This window comes from Chaetodon trifascialis, chromosome 13, assembly GCF_039877785.1.
Source record: "Chaetodon trifascialis isolate fChaTrf1 chromosome 13, fChaTrf1.hap1, whole genome shotgun sequence".
Classification (NCBI taxonomy): Eukaryota; Metazoa; Chordata; class Actinopteri; order Chaetodontiformes; family Chaetodontidae; genus Chaetodon; species Chaetodon trifascialis.
In genome coordinates, this window is record NC_092068.1 from 1,997,501 (window position 1) to 2,012,372 (window position 14,872).

At 40.6% G+C, this 14,872-nt stretch overlaps 1 protein-coding gene across 1 annotated transcript in view; it reads left to right on the plus strand.

Annotated features, from left to right (window-relative positions):
- The window catches only part of LOC139341602 (calcium homeostasis modulator protein 2-like), a 2,219-nt gene extending 643 nt beyond the window's left edge, over positions 1-1,576 (plus strand). The window contains exon 2 of the mRNA XM_070978177.1: positions 808-1,576. Coding sequence (XP_070834278.1) covers positions 808-1,221 — 414 coding nt within the window. The 3' untranslated portion in view covers positions 1,222-1,576. The remainder of the gene's footprint in view (positions 1-807) is intronic.
- The last annotated feature ends 13,296 nt before the right edge of the window (positions 1,577-14,872 follow it).

A 14,872-nucleotide genomic window follows, 5' to 3' on the forward strand; every position in this document is an offset into this window, starting at 1 on the left:
ATAATAATAATAATTGTTATTGTTATTTTTATTACTGTTCTTTTGAGAATAAGTCTCTTATCATACATTTTACTTCATGTCAACAATCCCATGTGTAGAGCCAAAGCAGCAATGAAGGCATCCTAAGTATTATCATATATTTAATTCCTCTGTGCACTAGAGCTTTGTGGTTCTCTGAAAATGATTAAAATAGTGTTACACTTTGTGACATGTTCCTTCATTACAGTGAACATGTCACTGTACTTAATACATTAAATATGGATTCATCTGCTGCTGAAAATAGTTCCCAGCAAATACATTATTTTGTTCTTTCTACACTTCAGAGGTAACAAGTGGACTTGGAGTTGAGAGCCACATACAGGGTAAGGATGTCAGAGAAAGTATTTAGAGACAGACGGTGGTGGTTGGTTAATTTGGGTCTTGATATGGGATTTGTTTACATGAAGAAAAATTTTTAGAATATTACGAGCCTTGAGAAAAAAAATGTCTTATTTCCTACCTTTTCCGTCCATTCGGATTAAATGAATTGAATTTGCGTATTATGGAAGACTGGATTGCCACAGCTGGGATGGTAAAATAGAAGATCTGACAGAACAATGGTTAAGGGGCAGGTATTTGCAGCTCAGCTGTTGTTGGAAGACTTCGATAATACATCACACCTGCATAACAGAACTTTTCATTGATGGATATAAAGATGGTTAGAGCAGAGAAAGGTATTAATATGCAAAAAGCAAACACAAATGTAACTGATCCAGTGTCTTTGATCCTAGACTAGGTTTTGACTTCAAGACTGTCCATTCTTTTCAGCTGATAGGCTGGCTGCTGGTGGCCGGAATGTCCCTGATGGTGTTCCTGTTGCTATGTTTGAAGCGCTGCTTCTCTCCTCTTGGCTACCTTCAGGAGGACTACTGGTCCCAGTACCGTTCAATTGAAAAGACCCTCTTCGAACACACAGCAACTGTCCATGCTCGCCTCCTGGCTGCAGAGAATATTAAAAGCTTCTTTGGCTTTGTGGCACTAGAAAAGGAAGAGATGGAGCAGCTGGCTGTGCACCAGAGTGCTAGCCCTATCTCCAAGACTGATTGGAACAGAGTGACTGGTGTCTACCTCTACAGGGAGATGAATGGACTGCCCCTGTACAGCAGACTCAACAAATGGGCCACTTACAATCTGCAGCATAATGTGGAGGCCATGGACAAAGAGATGGACGTGCTTAGCTGACAGTGTTCTTCTGAAACGTGGTCCAGTGACATTGAGCATAAAGACATTAGTATGTTTTAAATAGCGTGCTTGTTGGATTGTTCAACAGCATCTACAACCTTCTCCCTCTACTTGTTTCCTATTTCAGAACTTTGACAATTTTAGTAATTTTCTTAGACACTCACCCACACTATTCCTGCCACTTTGTCTTTGTTGACGTGTTTGGATGATACTTCATAGGAACTAGTTTCTTTGAAGCATACAGAACCGATCATAACACAATTTTGTAAACACTGAAGGGAGGTCAAGCGGTATAGAAGTCAAGTCCAACTAGAGGAATAGAACAACAGACAAAGGACATAAGGCATGTATTTACCATCACTAGTTAACAGGGGTTTCATGGTATTTTACCTCTAAACTCTGTTGGGACCATTGTTTTTAAGTCAGATTGTATTCCAATGTTAGAACAAGCAGATACAGAATCCATATTTTAAATCAGCCCCAAGTCACAACAGAAGGTGTCTCAGGACACTTTCCATGTAGAGCTGGTGCAGACCAATCCTCTGCTTTTGATGATATTTATGGTGGAAATGATTGTCATTACATTGCCGAGCTTCAGAGAATGTGCACACAGACTCTCTTGACATATGATACATGGCATACATGGCATACAACTAAATCACTTGTATCAAAACGGAGGTTACTAATTTCTTCTTTGACCAATGCAGTTAATCCCTTTTGCCAGGGGCGATTCTAGGGTCAGAGCTTTAGGGGTGCTAAGCACCCAATGAGCCCCACCACAACCCACAACCCCACCCTTTTTTCACACAAAACCAAAAAACGTTTATTGAAAAATAATTTTGGATAATCATTATGACATTTATGAGAGAAGAGCATCATCTTTTGGGGAAAAAAAATGACTGGAAAGACGTGCAAGTCTTTGAAAATTTCAATGAAAACTTTAATGCCACAAAGCCATCACACACTGTATATATGCACAACACAATATATGTGTTTGTTACATTTTCTGTAGATTATTTACAAATGGCCATCTCTAACCTACTTTCACATCTGTCTGAACTTTTATACACCAATATAAGTCATCAATAATTAATAGTAAAACAAGCTTCACATCAAGAGCAAAAAAGGTAAAACCAAAATGTCCCCCAAATCCAGATTATTTACCCAGATCTTGAAAATATTTAGAAATTATGGATATAAAAAGAAATCTTTGAAAGTACTTCCCCTGAATTCCCATTTGGCTCTACCATGTATGCAGGTAATGCACTCTACTTTGGGAGAGTTAATCTGTGTCGCCGCACTTTTTATTGTCCAGTTTGATAGTCAGACACACACAACTGAGAAGAAGATAAATCTAGGAATAAATAAAAACTGCCTGTGTGCAGCAGCCACACTTAATGTTTTCACACAGACTGGTGGTATACAGTGATATGTCATTTCGTTTTTCAGCTCGTACACACGTTTGTTTTCACTCCGGTCCAAACGCCGCAGCACTAGCAAAGCTTCATGTCTCCATGACGACTGACCGGAAGTTCAGTTATTTGGTTATTTGTAGCGGCTCTTTTTGTTTCGGATCGCTGCAGTTCGACTGTAGCCGTGCTAACAGCACCAACAGAGCTAATGCAGCTAACGGTGCTAACTGGGCTAACGCTAACTGGTAAACGGTGCCTGAACTCTAGTAACGTTACTCGCCGATTTGGTATCGGAATCTGAACAACTCTAAAAGGAAACAAGAGTGAGACAGCTTTGGAACAACTTACTTCATTCACAACAACAACTAAGCGGATTCTCAGAGTGTCTGTATTGTGTTGGACGACAGGCTGTGGTCCTGCAGAGCGGTAACTGCAGGTAACTTTGAAGAGAAGTAAAGTTAGTGAAAAGAGGATGATACCATTAGGCGGGGGTGTTTTCATTTTCATTCTTAAAATATAGATTTAAAGCACAAACTATGGATTGAGTTTTGGACATTATCTAAGCCTGTCAAATGTGAACTAAAGTTTTAGAATAACAACATTTCTTACTCCAGGTTTTTGGAGTGCTGAATTTCAATTTAGGGGTGCTGAAGCACCCCTAACAAAGGGCTAGCCTCGCCCATGCCTTTTGCAGACCAACCATGACTGGGGCTCCATCTGTAGCAAGGCCATTTATCTTCTTGTGGTGGACTAGTGCAGGAGAGGGAGTGAATGCAGCCTGGGCCTGACTCCTCCTATGTTCCCACCTCCTAATCAGGGCCTGACAATATAAGCCACCTGTAGCTCTTCCCTCTTCCCTTTTTCCTGCCTCATGCTCTGTCCCTGCTTGTTGCTTGCTCCAGGTATGTGCTGAAAAATAGCTTCGGCATGCGCAATGGTACCTGCCTTATTTTTATTTAGCATGTGCAATGTTCTGGTTGGCTAGGTGCCAAGCTGATTTCCCTCCTGCCTTGCTGCATCCCTTAGATTAGATACCTTGAGGTGGTGAGTAGGGTACTTCATCATAATTTTAAAATGAAGTATCATGAGCTGGGCTAACTGTGTTTCTTCCCTTTTTTTCTTTAGGCCCTCCTGCCCCTTTACCACTGCTGCTTTGCCCTACTTGGTTTTATCTGCTTTGTCCCTTTATTTTGCCTGTTTTGCCCTAAGTTATTAATTTGTTCCTTTGTTACTTATTACTTTAGTTATTGTATTATTGATTTGTGATTTAGCTGATTTTGTTTAGTTTTGCCTATTTTGTTATTATTTTGAGCTCTCCTAGTTTGAGTTTTGGAGTTAGTTCATATTGTTTACCAAACTGGGATACATGCATTTTTGTTTGTGTTAATTATCTCTGAGTTTTTTTTTTCTTTAGTTCAGGAGCGGAGAGTCATTTTGGTGAGAGGCTAGGCACCCGTGGCGAGGTCCCTTCACGGTTGTGTGTGAGTAGTTGCACTGGGACACCATAGACTGCACCATTGCTGTGTTGGTTGCTGTGCCCACCTGTGGTGGTTAGTGGTAGCACCCCTAGACACTCCTCTGTGTAGTCTGCCTCTCCCAAGTGGCTTCAGCTCCATTTATTTTCTTTAGTTTGGTTACTTTGGGCTGAGTTTTTAACTATTATATCATTCATTTTTAGAATTGCTATCAAGGCCTTTTTTAGTATAAATTGTAATAAACTATTTTTATCTACCTTGATCCTTGGTTGTTTCTTGTTTATTAATATTATTCTTCTCCTTTTCAGCAGCTCCAGCCCCTGCCATTTGCTTTGATTATTTTGTTTATCAATAAAAACATTTTTGCCTTGATTGCTTACACGTCCTCGCCTCTGTCAGTAACGAACCTGTGGGCCTTAGTAATTATTCTACATACCATTCAAGGTATTTCAAGTATTTCCTGGGGTGAAATTCCCCAGGTGGCGTTGTTGGTTCACCCTCCATTGTCCCTTGTGTTTAAATCCCAATCTATACCTACCTACCCTACCTCCCCCTCGCCACATTCTCATTGGTAGTTCAGATTTGTTCACAGCCAAAACAACTTGCTTCAAACAAATCCTCACCTTTGATAGTGCCATGCATGCCTTGCAAAGGACACCAATAGTTACAGAACTCATCACCAAATGACCAGGTAGCCAAAAGGAGGTACTTTGTAATGGGAGGTACTTTGCATAGATCTATAATGGTTGAAAAAAAAAACCCAAAACGTGGAGAAAGAAAAATAAAAAATAAGGTTATGGGAGAATATGAAACTCACTTGAAAGGTGCTCAGCAAAGGTGTATAAGGCAGAAGAATCTGTTTTGCTTCAGTGTCTGTGTTCATGAACCAGCCTTGGTTTTGGTCTGTATTTGGATGTTTATTACAGTGAAATCTACAGAATTGCACCAGACACTGCTGGACTCTTGGGGCTCTATTTTCGACTCCGCCGGCGGCAGCGATGGGGCATGGCGGCGCAGACTTTGGTATTTTCATGGGGTGCTTTTCATTACGTTGAATTGTGCCTCCTCTTCTCCTCTCTCCTTCGTCAACCCGGAAATCGTTTCCCCTCCGCCATGATGAAGGATCTTCCAATCATAGATATACATAGAAAGGCTAGATAGCTTACAGACGCTGTGAGCCAATGAGGGCTGACGTCGCTACGTGGCGGCCATCTTACCTAGGGGCTGCTGGCTCACTGATAACATTAATGCCTATGGAGCATGTACTATTTAATTAACCATAACTTGCTCAATTTTCAACCGATTTTTAAACGGTTTGATTTGGTATAAACGCCAGAGATGTAGTTATGTTATTGCATATTTACGGATAATTATAACCATGGACTTTCATGTTAAATTAAAAAAGTAGATAGTAGACCATTACCTGCCATAGCTGCACACATATACAGTGAAATTAAATCGTCAGTGTTTATGTTAAACATTTAATAGTTTGTTATTTTATATTTCTAATTAATACATAGATTAAATATAAAGGGGTAAGTTGACCCACATGATATTTCAAACTTAACCTGAATAATGTATGTACATTATATGAATTGTGATTCATATTGGCAATTTACCCCAAGGCTTTTGGTTCATCTTGCCCCATGACCATCGTTTTGATAAATCCTAATTAATTTAATGATTCAGAATGATCTTTTGCTAAATGATTCACATAGTTCTATACATTGAATATCACCAACAAGCATAATGTATAAGTTTAGACCTGGGTCCATTTGCTTTAGCATAAAAAATAATTATACCTCAGAAGTCAAAGAATTCCGCAGCCAGTTGGAAATGATGTTTGTGTTCTTATTTTAGGGTCTCGTGACAACTCGTGTATAGTTTTAAAGATCAAGGGGATGGTTTGTTCATCTTACCTGTTCTACCCTACATATATTTTATGATAAATTTTTAAATAAACACATTCAGCAACATGACATCAAGGTTTCTTTTATTAACAGGTGTGCACAATTACAAAACAATTTAAGATTCACTCCAAACCAACAGTAACACTAAACCATGCAACATTCACTCGAAACCAACATGCACCCAAAGTTCCCATTGCCTCCTCTTCTCTGCGTTTTGGGGAAACCTTAAAAACATGAGAAGATACCTAGATATATGAATTATTGACAACATTTTACACCCTTCTTACCTTTAACATTAATGGTAAGGACAAAAATGCTGAGCTAAATTATGATATTGTTGGGGTAATTCATGTAGCCTATGCTGAATGCCATTATGAAAACCTAAATAACAGTAACATGTTAAAAGAAATGTGAAAAAGAAATATTCAATGATTATTATGTAAACAAATGGTAGAAACATTTCTAAAACGTCAGGGTCAAAATAACTTGTATTATACAAGTACAATCCACTAAGTTAGCAACAATTATCCTAAATATGTCCCTCAAGTCATTTCTTACGAGTGAAAAGTGATTCCACGGGCTCTTGTTTTGAAGGAACGTTCGTTTGAGCATCCATATGCTGCACAAAAGTGTGGCATCTTGTACTGTAGGGGGGTATTTCTGCAAACACAAAGCCAGCCAGTTACTGTATCACAATAAATCTAAATCGAGGATATATTTCACTAATGAAACAGCTTGGAAATCATGTTAAAGCGAAGGAGTAATTATGCCTTTCCCACCTGTATAGAATTAAGTCCAGGTTACTTTGTAATAGTCCAAGTGGCTCACATGTCTCATTCACAACCTCTTGTTTCTTTGCTAGCTAATACCCAACTGCATCCACACAAATTGTCATTTAGACAAAATATGTTGTTGTCATACAATTATTATTGGTCTCACGGAAACCTATATAATAATTGAAACTCCCAGATTGCAGCCTTGGAAATGGCTGTAACAAACACACAACTATGCAGCGATTTTCGAAAAGAAAAGCTGCAATTTCAACAGGTCTACACGGCCTGAATCATAGCCACGTTAATAAGGTTTTTAGTAAACCAAACTGTTTGTAAATCCGTCAAGAATTCAGCAAGTTAAGGGTATTTTTGTTTGTGTAAGTCGCTCACCTTCCATCGACTAGAGCGCTCCGGAAAAGTCCCCCCAGGTAAGATGGCCGACCGGTGACGACGCCGGCGAAAGTCCCATCAGCCATCTAGCCTTTCTATGTATATCTATGCTTCCAATTGCTTAAATGCACCTGAAGGAGACGAGGAGCGAGGAGAGAGGAGGCTTCTGAAGGAGATCAGAGTGAGGATACACCGGTGTATCCTACGCGGAAGTCTTTTATTATTTAAGGGGCGTGTCGTATGTGGCGCACGTTTGAATCATGGCGGGAACAGGTCTTCACAAATGTAATCTTGATTCTTGTTTCAACTGTGTCCTTTTAACAATTGTATCTGTCACCAAGAAATTAATGAAAATTCTTGGTATACTACGGTTTTTTTAAAGCAAGCTACAAGGCTGTTGGTTTAATCTACCACACACCCGTCCTCTGTTATGCCTCTAACGGCATATAATTGAAACCTCATCAATAGCAATCAGGAGTAGAACAGTCTGACTGCAGATCTGACCATAATATCACGTTTTACAGCTTTTACAGCTGTGCAAACGTCATCAGTAATTGACGTCGCTTCGGACTGACGCTGTGGAGCGAGGATTTTTCATTTCCGAGGGTGCTTTTCATTACATCGAGGCCCAATCCCAAACTAGTCCCTATCACCTAACCCTATCCACTACCCCTCCGTTTGCGCGTTCACGCGCAGTTCTGCCATATTAAGGGGCGTGTCGTATGTGGCACACGTTTGAATCATGGCGGGAGCAGGTCTTCACAAATGTAATCTTGATTCTTGTTTCAACTGTGTCCTTTTAACAATTGTATCTGTCACCAAGAAATTAATGAAAATTCTTGGTATATATTTATTTTAAAGCAATGCTACAAGGCTGTCGGTTTAATCTACCACACACCCGTCCTCTGTTATGCCTCTAACGGCATATAATTGAAAACCTCATCAATAGCAATCAGGAGTAGAACAGTCTGACTGCAGATCTGACCATAATATCACGTTTTACAGCTTTTACAGCTGTGCAAACGTCGTCAGTAATTGACGTCGCTTCGGACTGACGCTGTGGAGCGAGGATTTTTCATTTCGGAGTTTCGTCTCCTCCGTCCTCACGTCCCTTCCTCGCATCCCTCTTTCATGTCCTCGCTGGGCGGAGCTAAGACGCGAGGAGAGGAAGCGAGTGGAGGAGACGAGGAGACCAATTTATGTAATGAAAAGCACCCAATGAAAAGCACCCCCTGACGTCACTCATGTCTCATGACATCCGTTTGTATTACTTTGCCCACCCATTTGTATATACTGTTTTTTTTTTTTCAGTATATATATACATATATTGTTTTATATTGTGTTCTATATTTTGTGGTATATTTTGTTTCTATATATATTCTTGATATAAATATTTTGTTTTTATATTTGCTTTTTATATATATAGTTCTCTCTCTTTTCTTTCTTTTCTAATTTTATTCTAATTCTATTCTTGTAAGGAGCACTGCAACAAAAACAATTTCCCCTTGGGGATAAAAGGATTTCTGATTCTGATTCTGATTCTGATTCTGATTCTGATGTCTAAATATGAGTGAAAAAACCAACAAAGAAATGCAATACTTGGACCGCCAGATTAGGAAGGCAGATTTAGAAATTGAAATACTGGAACACAAATTAGAGGTGGGTGAATGGTCACAGGTGAATTATGTTAATTATGTTAACTATTGGAACATTAACTAATCTAGCTCTTTTATTTGTAGGAAATAAAGAAGACCAAATCAAGTGTGTATTGTGTCTTTATTTGACTGCTGTGGTTATGGTGATGGTGATGGTGATGATGGTGACTCAATCTCTGAAATGACTATGGCATATGGTGTCTCTGACTGCTCTGCGGTCCCGCATAGCTGGCAGGTGGATGGGGTCATCATCAGGGTCTTCAATTTGTAGGGCAGGGTGTCGCTCTCCTCTAATAGTGGCAATATTACTAGGATATTTAGGATTTAGGATTATTAGGACTTCGTGAACTGGTGTCAGCAGAACCACGGAGTTGGTTGTGGACTTCCGTCGGCGTCCACATTCTCCCCCATCACCAGTGAACATCCAGGGAAGGGACATTGAGATGATGACATCTTATAAGTACCTGGGTGTTCATCTGAACAACAAACTGGACTGGACTCATAACACCACTGCACTTTACAAAAAAGGACAGAGCAGACTCTATCTGCTCAGGAGGCTGAGGTCTTTTGGGGTGCAGGGGCACTCCTGAAGACCTTCTATGACTCTGTTGTGGCCTCTGCCTTGTTCTATGGTGTAGTCTGCTGGGGGAGCAGCATCACAGCAGCTGACAGGAAGAGGCTGGACAAACTCATCAGAAAGGCCAGCTCTGTTCTGGGATGTCCTCTGGAACAGGTGGAGGAGGTGGGGGAGAGGAGGATGACAGCCAAGCTGTCCTCCATGACAGACCATGACTCCCACCCCCTCCAACACACACTCACTGCACTGAGGAGCTCCATCAGTGACAGGATGATACATCCAAAGTGTGTGAAGGAGCGGTATCGCAGGTCTTTCCTTCCTGCAGCCGTCAGACTGTACAATAAGAACTGCTCAAAGTAATCTGACAATTCATCTGGAAATCATCTGTGAATAACATGTGCAATAATCTGGGCAACAACTGGTGAAGTAATCTGTGCATTTATCTGAAATTTATTTGTAAATTATCTGTTCAAGAACCTGAGCAAAATTTTACTGGGGCAATAATCTGTACAATACATCCTGTATATAACAGTCTGCAAACACAATTTATAATTTTCATCTTGATAATTTATCTGTATCTGTATATAACAGTCTGCAAACACAATTTCTAATTTAGAGACACTTATTTCTACCATACTTTTTTATTTATACTTGTATATACTTACTGATTGTCTACCTCGTCTATTTTTTCTTACTGATGCTGCTGTAGTTTGGAATTTCCCCTTGTGGGACTAATAAAGGTATATTGAATTGAATTGAATTGAATTGAATTGAATTATGAACACATGAACACATTCCACAATAATATCACAGGCCCTCTCAGGGGTCACCCTGAGGTGATGTAGGCACTCGAAACGGGCTTTCAGCAGGCCTATGGTCATCTCCACCCGGGCTCTTGTCCTGCAGTGAGCCCGGTTGAAGCTCTGTTGGGGGCCTGGTTCAGGGTCAGGGTAAGGAGATAGCAGCCTGGGTTGGCATGGGTAACCTCTGTCACCCAGCAGAAGGCCATCAAACTCTCCTGTAATGTGTAGGGGACACATCAGAGTATATTAAAGGAGGGAGACAGGTGAATTATATTGTGCAAATCTTTAGGCTGCTTACCACGTTGCAGTCTGTTGCTCAGGTTAGACTCGTGATAAATCCTTGAGTCATGAACAGACCTAGGCCACTTGGCCTTCACATTGGAAATTAAGTATGCAGCATCACATATGATCTTGACAGTGCAGAGAATGACAGATGTTGAATTATGATGCAGTCTTTAACATTTTGAAACAGTAGTCAATCTACATGTACCTGCACATTTATGCTGTGAATGGACTTCCTATTCACATAATCTGCTTCATTATGTGAGGGAGCCGTGATGGGGATGTGTGTGCCATCTATGCAGCCAATCACACTGGGGAATCCTAAAGGAAATTAAAATTACTAATCCCAGTCTGAGGTTGCAGCACAATGTCATTAATGGAATATAATTTAAAATTCATTTGGATCTCTATATCATTCACCTGCAATCCTGTGGAACTCCTCCTTGATGACTCTGACAGGTTTATGTCCAGGGAAAACCACAAAGATGGGTAATAGCCGTTTCAAGGCGAGGCGAACTTTTCTGACCACCCTGCATACAGTTGCCTTGCTTAAGTGCTCTGCATCTTCGATATTATACAAAAAACTCCCATTTGCAAAGAAACGCAGCGCAACACACAATATCTGCTGGGATGTGAGAGCATGACTACGGCTGGTAATGTTGCAAATGTAAGGACGGATTATGTTGTGTATGTAGATGATGGACTGTGACGTGAAACGGTACCGTTCAAAAAGATAATGCGCGGTCTGAGAACCATCTCCCGACGAATATTTAGCTGCGCAGTAATGCTGCACCTTCATCCACGGGATCGTTGTCAAAAGGACATGCCATGTTAGTGGAAAAAAAGTGGACTTCTCATATAGACCGACTGACTGATTTTTTTAAATAACAGACGGCAGAACTATGTTATACCAAAACTCGCCTGCTGACTGAATGAATGAGGAAATCAAAAAACGTGTGGCTGACAGGGGGCGGAGACAGAGAGAAACTCGAGGTTCATTGAGGAAAACCTGGTCCCGACCAGGTTAGGTTCAGAGTCTGTTACCATGGTAACTGACCGAGAGTTTAAGTTACCTCTCTCTGTGAAACAGGCTAGAGTTACCCCTCCTCCTCTGGTTTGAGTTACCTTCCTTTGTGAAACGGAAAACTCTGAGTTTCCTTCATTTCAGGCTTAACAAACTCAGAGTTTTCACTAAACCTGCTTTGTGAAACGGGCCCCAGGTCTGGGGTGGCGAGCTTTTAGCACACTTTTGCGCCGCCGGCGCAGACCGAAATGGACGAAAATATAAATGCGCCTGCTCATTATGCCGACACCTCCCCCTACTTCGCCGCAAAGCCCATCCCGGTGCACCTCTGTACGCCTGGGTTTACCAAAATACCAACTGCGCCGTGCCTGCCTGCGCTGCTCGAAAATATCACTGCGCCGTGCCAGCGGTGGAGTCGAAAATAGAGCCCTTGGTCTTTCTTTATTCTCATCTGAAAACTTATATTTTTTGCATTGGCCTTCAGAGGTTTTTCACTATCTTGCACAATATTAGTAATCAACTCTGTGATGGTTCCTTGACACAAACTGACACTTTGAAAGAATTTTGCTTTTTCTGGTGCCAGCAGTTCTGCAGTGGCAACAAGGCACTACTTCACAAATTATCCCTCTGAATGAGATTTCAGCTTTTTAGCTATTCGTTTGCTTATCACAAAACTTGTCTGTATAACATTGTCTCTGTCAGAATGTGTGTTTTTTTTTTTTAAGCTTGTTTGTTAGGCCAACCTGTTATCATTCCCAGAACTTCAAATTTTGCCACTTTGTGCCCTTGGTGTCTCATACAGACACACAAGGTAGGGGAGACCGGGGACAATTGTAACACTTTTTGTTTGAGCAAGTGTAACTCAGTTGTTGTTTGTGTTGGAGATCTCAGATTTTGACATGTAGTACCCATATTTGTCTGCTATAAAATACATTCACTTGTACTTATAATACACCATCACAGTTTAAGTAAATTATTGTCAAATACAAGTGGTATGTTTTTACAACTGGGGTAAGTTGTAACACTACTAGGGGATGGTTGTAACACTTAAATTGTTATACTTAAAAAAGATTCACACTAATAATTATATGCAAGAACTTTAATGAATTATAAAGAAGGAACAATATAAATCTAAGAATACAAAAATAATGATAAAAAATAACTAAAAAGTGCAAGTTAAATACAAAAAAACTTTTGAACCTATTAACCATGTAAACTGCCGTTTCGTTTAATCAGACAGGCTATTGTGGCAAATGTACCTGTCCTTGCCTGGGGTGCAGGCTTCATGTGCCCAAGTCTACATTGCTGACATCTGATCCACACTTCCTTTGGCCGTGAATTATCAAAGTGCTCCAAGCACACGATGCAGATGTTTTCATCATCTGAGGAGTCAGCATCATCTGTGTCATCATGCCTGGACCTTTCTTTTGCTGCTTTCTTCTTGCTTGCAATATTCTTCTTTTGCCCATGATTTTCTTTGTTGCACCGCTTCTCTTCTTTTCTTCCTCTTTCTGGTTGTTTTTTTTTTTGCACTGATTCTCTTCTTTTCTTCCTCTTCTCGTGCCTGTTTTACTGGTGTGTCTGTGAGGACTTCTGACTATAATTTCTTTCTTTTTCCACAAGGATTAATCTTGGCTCCTGCTTTAGGAAATGGACGGAGAGCAGGTGGACTGAAAACTTGGGCTTCCAGGTTAGCTGAGGTTGAAGCTTCAGCTGCTAGGGTAGTTGAGGTGGAGGCATGGCCTGGTTGGTGAGCTGAGGTGGAGGGTATGGTAGATGGATCAGGCCTGTCTGTGACCTGTGAAGGTGCAAATTTCTGGGTTAAAAGGCCATATTCCTGTACATCGAAATCCAGCTTGTATGTTGTTTCGCAGCAAGTGGGAATGCAGTGTAATGTTGTAGATGGTCATGGTTTTAGCAGGATTCATCCTCATCCATGCATCGCTGGCTGTGTTGATCATTTTTTCTGTTACAACCATCCCCGACCCAGGCAGCCATTAAAAAGCTAACCATTTTTAGCATTTAGCTTCAAAGCTAGCACTAATGCAACACATCAAATTAAACTAGAGAAACTACTAATTGCACTTATGTAAGTGAAACAACTGTATCTGCAACAATACTTTCTTACCTGAAAAATAGTTTTTCTTTTCCAAAACAGAGAGCTTTTACCCTAGGGACATGCGGCTTCACCTGTGAGCTCAGTTTGGAAGTGGGCATGGGTTATATTGATGACATCACCACAGCTCCTCCCTGATTGGTCAAACTGAGAGTGTTACAACTATCCCTGTGTTACAGCTGTCCCTGGTCTCCCCTACCCTTCAGCATCTGTATGGGATACACTAGACTTTCAACTAACTTCATTCATACATCTACTGGGTAGCATCCGGATAACAATTAGGACAGGTACAACACGCTTCACATATAGTAATTTTATTTCCAGAGTTATTTATTCTACAAGGAGCAGGCTTGGCTGTGTTGGCCAATGCTCAGGAGCATATTGTGGGAGATGTCACACTAAGTGTGTCAAGACAAAAAGAAATTCTAACATGCTAGACTTTGCGTTGTAGTGTCCTGAGGTGTCCCAGACGCTGCACAGCAGGTTGTTCAGCATGTCACACTACATGAGTACAGATGACCGATCGTTGTTCATTATATCAATGTTATTAATTTCTTCTGTTTAATGATGAATGTCGTATTTTCAGATTTTGTGAGGCTGATTTTGAATCACGAGAACACCTTAACATCTGTAGATTTTCATCAGCTTTTATCCCACGCTGCACTTGTGGCTGTCTAAGCAAAACTGAATGCCATGTTCTTTGTGAATTGTCATGAAGGACAAACAGGTTGAATGACAAAACAACAAAACAATTTGATTCTGTTGGTAAAATGTTATTTACACACATGATTTATAGAATCTTGTCTTTGAAGCATTTAGTGTTAGGATCTGCCCTTGTGTCTATCCCTAGTGGTTACCTTTTCCCCCTTTACCTTCATGTTATTTGTCTGTCTGTTTGTTCCCCTGTCTGTCTGAGGCTGGGTGTGGTTTTCTCCTCTCCCCGCTCTCACTTGTGGATGTGTTGTGCATCAGACTAATTAGACCAACAGTATTAAGCCTGGCTTTCTCTTCCAGTGGTTTGCAGATCATCCTGATCCTTCCCATGTGTAATAGTTTTTTTTCATGTGAGTATTGTTAAAATGACTTCTTCAGAATTCCTTTTGTGATTCCTAAAATAGTGCCAATATGTTGGATTATGTTTGGTTTTTTTGGAGTTCCACTAAATGTTTTCTCTTCAGTGCCCTCCGGCCATGTCCAGTGTCTCTGTCATTCATTCTGCCTACTGCAGCTGCAT